Source organism: Cyrtonyx montezumae, unplaced genomic scaffold, assembly GCF_038088225.1.
Source record: "Cyrtonyx montezumae isolate F1298 unplaced genomic scaffold, pur_monq_1.0 scaffold_48, whole genome shotgun sequence".
In the NCBI taxonomy this organism is placed as follows: domain Eukaryota; kingdom Metazoa; phylum Chordata; class Aves; order Galliformes; family Odontophoridae; genus Cyrtonyx; species Cyrtonyx montezumae.
In genome coordinates this window covers 1102585-1111914 of record NW_027072054.1, presented here as the reverse complement: position 1 = coordinate 1111914, position 9330 = coordinate 1102585, and the positions used below count along the sequence as shown (strand labels likewise).

General features: G+C 45.0%; 1 protein-coding gene across 1 annotated transcript; it reads left to right on the top strand.

The window, feature by feature from the left end:
• Positions 1–4940: 4940 nt before the first annotated feature.
• LOC136055757 (feather keratin 1-like) lies at positions 4941–5745 on the top strand. The gene is made up of 2 exons (XM_065747628.1): positions 4941–4953; positions 5256–5745. The coding sequence occupies exon 2, from the start codon at positions 5277–5279 to the stop codon at positions 5604–5606; it is 330 nt and encodes a 109-aa protein (XP_065603700.1). The 5' UTR covers positions 4941–4953; positions 5256–5276; the 3' UTR covers positions 5607–5745.
• Positions 5746–9330: the final 3585 nt, after the last annotated feature.

Here is a 9330-nt window from a genome sequence, read left to right as displayed (position 1 = left end):
GGAGACACCTTTCAACTTCCAGAATGAAAAGCACAAGGAGTTTCCTTGCAGAAACACGTAAATATTGGCAGAAGATGTAATCTGTGCTGCAGGCAGTGCACGTGTGTTCTGAGAAATGTCATGACCTAATTTGTAACCACCTTAGCAGCAAGTCAGGCATATCCTTCTGTCAATGGACTCCACTCCTGAATATCCTGGACTTTCCTTGCCAGCGGACTCCTTCTGTCCTTCTCCGTCAACGTCTTTTTCTCAGTCTACTCTGCAAGCCTCTGCTCATTCCCAGCAAATCCAGGTGCATTGCTGTGATGCTTGCAAATGTCTTTGCCAACAGCTTATTTTTCTGGAAAGACACTTTCATGTATATTTGGCATTGTCCACTCTAGTAATATTCTCCAAGGACATTCTCCATCTCATGCCATCTGTTGTTTTGTGGATGGAGAGTATTGCCTTCCTGAACCCAATTATTACCTAAACAACCCCATTTAATATGGTCCCCTTTTTGAGTTTATTTCTGTGCTGGTTTTCTTTACAGTGCCTTGTTTCTTGTCATCTCAGCGATGATTCCTCCTCTGGCTGGGGAAATATCTGCTCATTCGAAGAGCCAGGCAAGCCCCACACAAATGAGCAAGAGCTGGGTGTCCCAGAGAAGTCATGTGGCTGTAAATGATTGTTGTTTGGAAGTGATCAAGAGGGCTCTAGGTTCACAAATTTCTCCCAGAATCAAAGAAAGGGGCAGTGCATCCTTCTGCTTGAATACAACACTTCTCTTCCCTGCTGACATAGAGGGAGCTGATTTGTGGTGCAGAAGTACTAAATGATATCTTGATTCCATGGCAAGTTTCCTGAAGAGACTATTCCTGTGCATGGCAATTTACAATCTCATTTTGGATGGTCGACGAGAAACCTTTTTGTTTTAAGGCCTCCCCTGTTGTGTGTGCTGTCTGTAGACTTGAACATATCTCTCAGCATGGAATTCCATCCTTGAGATGAGGAGGATCCAGGTACTTTAAAGAAAACAAAAACAGCCATCAAATCAAGAAGAGAGACCATATTAAATGGGGCTTTTTAGATAATAATATAGCTCAGGAAGGCAATATTCTCCATCCACAAAACAACTGATGTTGTCTTGGGCCCAAAATCATTCTATGATTGCAGTGATTTTACAAAAGACTTCCCTGAAATGCAAATTATTCTTCATTATGACACAGGTTGTGTTCTGCTTTGGGATCATCTCTGCTACTGTATTTCCTTATTTCTGACTTGCTCATTGAGACTCAGATGCTCTTTTCAAGTTCCAAGATGAGAGGTGCAAAAATTAAATGGGTAGGAACAGGTCAGTATGGGCAGAGCATGTATTCAAAGTGCTGGAAAAATCCCCTGCAGGGGATTTTTATATATCTGTGAAATGTGAGCCCTGCCTTTGCGACTTCCCTTGGAGGATTGTGTTCATAGCCTTCTGCTGTTGTAGTTCCCATCTATATGCTACAAAAGCCTCCTGTGCTCATGAACAAGATGTTTTCTCTTGCCCTGACTACCTTCCAGTCTGCTCCACTGGTCACTGCTCATCACTTGCATAGGCAGGTGTACTGTTGTGTTCATATGTGTACACCCAAGGCTTCTCTTTCTAGGGAGACATTTACCTGTTTGTCTGAACTCATCCTCTCATTTGTCAGGCTTGAGTTCATCTGACAGTCCTATTGTGAGCTGTTTTTTGAAAGGGTAATGTTGCCATCCCAAATCCAGTCATTAATCTCGGAATCATAGAATCATAGAATGGCTTGGGTTGGAAGGGACCTTTAATATTACCAACTTCCAACCAGTTGCTATAGGCTGAAACACATCCCAGGAGGCCAGGTAGCTCAAAGCACCATACAACCTGTCCTTGAACGCCTCTAGTGTGGGGGCATCCACAGCCTCTCTGGGAGACCTGTTCCAGTGTCTCACTAACCTCACAGTAAGGAATTACTTCCTAATATCTACTCTATAATCTACTCTTTTCTAGTTTAAAACCATTTCTTCTTTTCCTATCACTACATGCCCTCCTAAGAAGTCTCTCCACAGATTTCCTGTAGGCCCCCTTCAGATACTGGAAGGTCACTGTATGTTAGCCCCAGAACATTCTCTTCTCCAGGCCTAAGAGCCCCAGCTCACTCAGCCTGTCCTTTTAGAGTAGGTTCTCCAGCCCTCTGATCGTCTTCATGGCCCTTCTCTGGACCCGCTCCAACAAATCCATGTCCTTCTTCTGTTGGGGACTCTAGAACTGAACACAGTGCTGCAGGTGAGGTCTCACAGAAGCAGAGTAGAGGGGTAGAATCACCTCCCTAGACTTTGGTCATACTTCTCTTGATGCAGCCCAGAATACAGTTGGCTTCATGGTCTGCAAGCACACATTGCTGCCTCATGTTGAATATTTCATCAACTGACACCCCCAAATCCTTCTCCTCAGGGCTTCTCTAAAGACATTACTAATAAAGTCCTGTGGAGTCCAATCCTTCCATACAGTTAAAAAGTGACATATTGACAAGCAACAAACCCAAAGACCTGACCACTTTTGGAAAACACGCTGACCATCATATGAGCTGCCTGAATTGCTAGAGTCTTGGTAAGAAGGTCATGATGGAGGGGAATGGCCATTGGGGCTTTCTGGTGTCATGTCTCAAGGCACAACGTGATTCTCAATACTGGTTTTCCCTGGGAAGAGATGTAGTTGTCCTGGATGGTGGAGGATTCACCTCTATATGGTACTCAGGCCTGCAGACACTACAAACTCTGGCTTGATGACTTAATGTCAAAAGGGTGGCTCATGACCACTCCAAAATTAGACTGTGACTTCCAGTGGGTAGAGAGATTACCTTCAGGAAACTCCTTTTAAGGATACTCTCTTGCACTCTTGGAGCATGTCCCAGCTCCTTCCATGTCTGCAGAGCACAGAAGTGCTCCGTTCATGCAGCAAGCCTCCTTGATGGATTCTGGGAGATGTTTTTGTGCCAAGGGCCCTCCTGAGCACATTGTCTACATGAACATCTCCAGCTCTGTGCCAATGTGAGGTCCTGTCAGCCCTTGCTCATTGGTGGGGAGTTTCCTTGCTTCCCCAATGGTGTTGGGTTTTGCTCTGGGCTAATGAGGGATTTTGAACATGGAAGGGGATATGTGCAGAAACTCTTATGCTGAGAGAAAACTTACCATCTGGAAGCAGACAAAAGTCTCAGGCAGAGGGGAAGTGTTTTCAACATTTGTTTCCTTCCACAAAGCATTCAGGAAACTTTCTAAGCACAGCCTCGTCTCTTCAGCCAGGAAGATGTGGCTTGCATATCCATAAACTTCTATCCATCTGATCCTGCCTTGGGTTTAGACTTTCTCAGAGGAAGTCCAGTGATTTTAGGACTGTAGTGTAGTTCAGCCCATAGTCTGTACTGCTTCAAGAGATTATTCCTTCCTATTTGCAGGACTGGTCATTTAACCTTCTAGAACGCCATGTAGTTTCTGTGTGTACATTCCTCCGTCCTGTCAAGGTCTCCTTGTCTGACAGCATTGCCCTGGAGTACATCAGCTGGTCCCTGGTTGCTGTCCTCTACCAATTTGATGGAAGAGGATTCTGCCACCATCCCCAAGTCATTCTACTCATCCAGTAATACAACCATTTACATCATTATGTCTACAGTTGGATATGAGACTTTTGCAGGAGATAGTACTGCTGAACAGCTTATTCTTACCTGGGAAGTCCTTTATCTCTGTTTTGAAGTTGGCTGGGACAACTACCTATCTCCCACAAACTTGTAAAGAAGATAGAGAGAGGCCTTGTAAGGACGTCTAAGGGCATCTCCTTCCACCCTCTTGAATGCTACCCCATACATGTGTCTGGGTTATTACTTTGACTGTCTTTCATCTGTTCCCCACACACATCTAGGAGATCATTTCCTTCTTGAACTGTTATACAGGGTACAGAGTCTGATGAGACCTTGTAGTTGAAGACTAAGAGGACTATGGATAGTACTGATAAGTCTCCTGGATTCCATGACTTTGAAAAGCAGTTGAGAGTAGCCTTGCACTGACATTGCTCACCTACCTCATGTTCAGGCCACCAGTTCCCATGGACATGAGCCAGTTGAATTTGTTTAACCATTTCCATGCCTGAGTCTGCTCTACCTAGAACAGTTTTCCTTGCTCCAGACTTGCAGCGCTGTGAGGAGCTTGGCTTCTTTCTGCATAGGAAGTCACAAGTTATTATCCTACTGCACACTAAGCTTTTCTCTGTTCCCTGCTTTAACACAGCCATTCCAATACCTGAGGGTCTTTTTGTGCCCATACTGGTAGGATCACAGCGCGCACTTCCTGAGTCTCTCATAACAGCACTTGAAAGAAAATGGCATGGTCAGACAGGCATGTTAGAAATGAGGAAATGAAATGGTGGAAGTGATGAAAACCAGAAGGAAAAAAAAAAAAACACAGTAGTAACACTACGCCATTAGGAAGGATAATACAGAGCTGAGGAATGTTGGAAAACTAATGCCAGTGTAGAGTGACTCTGGGACTGGGATGGTGCCAGAGTGTTAACGATGGTAAAGGTGGTTACAAATAAGGTCATGACATTTCCCCAGACAAATGTCCCCTGCCTGCAGCACAGAACACCTCCAATACTTGGGAAATGTCTTCTACCCATACTGACGTGTTTCTTCAAGGAAACTCCTTGCACCTCTCAGAAACTTGAAAGGAGCTTTCATGGCCTAACTGAGAAGGTCAGAAATAAGGAAATGAAATGTGAGGATTGACAGAAACAAAAAAGCAAACCTGTGCCATTAAGAAGGATAATTTGCATTTGAGATGATTCCTCTGGAAAATTACTTCTTGTGTGGAATGACTGTAGACCTGGGGTGGTGCTGGAGTGGTATAAAAGTGGGTCCATCTTTTCATTCTCTCACCCACTCCTCTTGCCTCCAGCTCCCTGGGAACGAGGTGAGTCTGAAGCCCTTTAAACATCCTCTTCTTTTCTGGGATTTGTCTGTACTTATGAAACCCTATCTTAAATATGGAACTATGAAACCCTATCTTGAATGACAGCTTGACCTGTGAGAAAGAAGGGGACAGCTGCTGTGTGGTATTGAGTGATGCTGGGTCTTGCATTCCTGTGCTGTGAGATAAGCAGCAATGTCTGCACTTGGCAGAGTCAATGGGGCCAAAGGGAAGGAAAAGACCATGGGGTTCCTTAGAGAGCCTCCATATCCTCAGTCAGCACTGTGCTTTGTCTATCCCAGCAGGTGCCCCTCCACACACAAGACATGTCCTGCTATGACCAGTGCCTGCCACGCCTGCCGTGCCAGCCCTGCGGCCCCACCCCTCTGGCCAGTAGCTGCAATGAGCCCTGTGTCAGGCAGTGCCAGGACTCCCACGTCTTCATCCAGCCCTCTCCCGTGGTGGTGACCCTGCCCGGACCCATCCTCAGCTCCTTCCCGCAGAACACTGCCGTCGGATCCTCCACCTCCGCTGCTGTTGGCAGCATCCTCAGCTCTGAGGGTGTGCCCATCAATTCTGGAGGCTTTGGCCTCTCTGGCTTAGGCCTCTCCAGATTCAGCAACCTCAACTGTGGCAGGAGGTGCCTCCCCTGCTAAGGTTGTTGGTGGCTGCTCTTAGTAAACTTCCCCCAAGGACTCAGAAGTTGGTAGTGGACTGGCGACAAAGCTCTGGGGTCTTGTTTTCTGCGGGTTTGATGACACATAGCACCCCTTGGAATAGGAAGAAGAAAGCTCTAGCCTGGGCTAGGAACAAGCTACTGCTCCTTCTCCTTTTGTGGATTAGGCAGGCGAATAGCTGGCTATATAGCACAAGCTCTCATATTCCTGTGATGCTTCTTTCACTGGGACTTACAATCACAGAAAACATTTTTCTTCTTTCAGTTAATTAAAGTTCTGCTGCATACTATCCTTGGCCTCTGTATTTATTCTTTCCCCTGAAGACACTCTCCCAAGTTAAGCCCGGAGAGAAACATGTTATTTATCAGTAGTTCTGGAAGTGTATTGCTGGTAGTGGTTTTGCTGAGCAATAGTTAACACAGGCATGCATTGATTATGATTAGTCATGTATACAGCGTTCTTGGTTTTTTTGTTTTTTGGGTTTTTTTTTCTAAAAAATGACTTCCAGTGCAGATATCACAGGTGTCAGTACTGGGACCACTAGATTTTATCATCTTCATCAGTGACATAGTTGGATTGAGTGCACATTTCTGAATTTTGCAGACAATACAAAGCTGCATGGTGCTATCAACTTGCTGGAGGGAAGGAATGCCGTCCAGAAAGATTTTTCAAAGGTCAAGTGGTGACTTGTGTGAATCCATGCAGTTCAACATGATCAGCTTTAAGGTCAACACCTGGATCATGACAATTCCAAATATCAGTACAGGCTGGATGATGTGAACAGAGAGTAGCTCTTCTGAGAGGTACTAAGGATTACCGGTGGATAAAATACTTGATATGAGCCACCAAAGTATATTTGCATCCCAGAAAGCCAACGGTATCCTGAGCTGCACCAAAAGAGGGATGGCCAACAGGGCAAGGGAGTTGATTCCCTCCGCTCTGCCCTTCTGATACATCATCTGGAGTACTGCACCCAGACCTGGGCCAGCAGAACGAGGATGCTTTGGAGTTTTTGGAGAGTGTCCAGAGGAAGGCCACAAGGTTGGTCAGAGGACTGGATCACCTACCCTGTGAAGAGAGATCTAAAAAGCTGGGGTTTACTTTGCCTATAGAAGACCCTGGGGAGACCTTATAGCAGCCTTCCAGTACTTAAAGAAGGCCCACAGAATAGATGAGGGACTATCGGGTCTCTATATCCCTCTATCAGAGATTGTAGAGACAGGACAAGGGACAAGTCTTAAACAAAACAAAACAAAAAAAGTTTAATTTAGGTATTATATTAAAATATTTTTTTTTTCACTGAAAAGTTGATGAGGCACTGGAACAGACTACAAAGAGAAGTTATGGGTGCTCCCTCTTTATAAGCGTTCAAGACCAGGCTGGATGGGGTTTTGGACAATCTGATCTAGTAGGAGGAGCTCTTGAATGGGGGTTGGAACTATATGATCTTTAAAGTCCCTTCCAATCTAAACAATCCTGAATTCTATTATTCTTTTTATGTTTGGAGAGAATTATCCAACGTAGCTCCACCACTACTATTCACTTTGCTGTACATGCTGCTTCTTTCACTCTTATCAGCTCAACATCGTGAAACAAGAATTAAGGAAATGAGGAGGAGTGTGTCATCAGAAGGCAGAGGACACAGATTCCTAGGAGAACACAGGAAACCCCATCCTAAGAACAAAGATAATCAGATATGCAGGGCAATGAGAACATCACCTCCAAAACAAAATCTTGATAATAGTAAGGGAACATGCTGTCCTAGAAGTATTGGGAAAAAAAATGTGTTAGCAGCTTTGGAACCACAGGGTCATAGATCTTGTTATTTTGCTTTTTGCTATCCCTTCTACCCCATTGCAGAACTTTCAAGAGAAAGTTCCATAGAAGTGCCAAATTCCTAGACGGGGAACCTGAGCCACTTGTCGGCTACTCTGGTCCTGTCCATAGTTGACAGAGTCACACAATGAAGGTCCTATGGCCATAAGGTCACAGCATAAATCAGGCTGGAAAGAACTTCCGGAAGTCAGCATGTTCAAACACTTACTTCAAGTGTACCATTGCTTGACAGTTCCTGTGGTGAACAGAATTTTCCTCCCATTCAGTGCAAACCTGAAGTTCACTGTCTCTTGTTTTCAGTCATGTACTGTCGCAGCACTGAGCCTTGCACTGTCTTCTGGATGTTCTCACTGTGTCTACTCCAAATGTGCTCTTAGGTTGTCCATCAGAGCCTGCACTTTCCAGTTCACAGCAAGTCCACAGCCACTTCTCACTCCCTCAAGTGCTTGAGGCTCGTGACTACCTAAGCTGCGTACAACTTGCTCTGCATGGTGAACGTCTTTCTTGCAGCACAGCACCCAGCTTGGCATAGTATTCAAGACACTTTCAGATAAGAGCTGAGTACACTGGCATAGTGTCAACGGTTTACCGGGCTGGTTTGACCCGGTTCCACGACAATTGGTGCAGGGGACCCACGGACCCACGCCCCGGGAAAGGGGAAGGGGGAAAGGGAAAAGGGAGATGGGCCTAGAAACAAAACAGCAGCAACAATCTGAGGAGGAAAGCTAATTTACTAAATAAGATATCAGAAAGCAAAATAACACAATATAATACCATATAATTGGAATTGAGGCTAATGAATCAAACAAAATGAGCAAGAGAGAGTGCCCGATAAACAGAAGGCCTTACGCTAATGCTGAAGGTGGACGGCTGCAACAAACACCCACTGCTGAGCTCGGTCCCAAAGGGAAGAGAGATGGTCCCGTCACTGCAGACAGTTTTTATCTTTCCCTCTGGGCTGAAACACATGAAAATACAAAGCATTGCACAGTCCTCTGGGGAATTTAGTTCTTATTCTCTTCTGAGACAGGCATATCCATAACTATTGATGATCCACAGAGCTGGAGCATTAACTCTTCAACTCCCAGTACACCACATGATGTTATGATGTGGAATATCAACAACACAACAAAAACCACAAAACCATGACACATAGTCACTTTCCTCAAGTTCATGGTTGTACTTGAGATCATATTGACCAGGATTCTGTTGATGTTGTTGGTATCCAGAGACGTCGTTGGGATTCACACCTTTTTGGGTGAGTGGCCACAAAAGCAGCACTTCCTGTCCTTTCCCTTGATCTGCTGGTATAGAGGGCTTGAAATATACAGAGTCATTTAGGTTGGAAGAGACTTCTAAGATGATTGTGTCTAACATAGAGTTAACCTATCATTGCCAAATCTACCATAAGAACGTGAATAGAAGCATCACATCTACACATCTTTCAAATAACTCCAGACTTTTCCAAAGCTTCACAAATTGACATGAAAATTGGTGTGCAGCAGAACAACTGTCAGTCAGGGCTCTGCGTGGACCTGTGTTATGGTGCACAGCAGTGTTCTGTAGCAATTCAGCAACTCCAAATCCATTGTTACAAGCCTCTCTGGAACCTTTGCTGCTGGCAATAGTACTAATTGGAAGAGCTCCTGGATACCTGTTTTACAAATTCAGTATGCATCTGCCCTACCTCTTCCAGCCCTTAGTCAATTCCTGCCCTCTTCTGCCCACAGTTATTGCAAGGAAGCCCAGGGCAGAGGTGATAATAGGGCTGAGGAGGACATGAGTTGCCTGCATGCCTCAGTGGTGTGTTGACTAAAAAAAGTACATAAGCACCCAGCTGCACACTCACTCACTATAAACAGTGCAA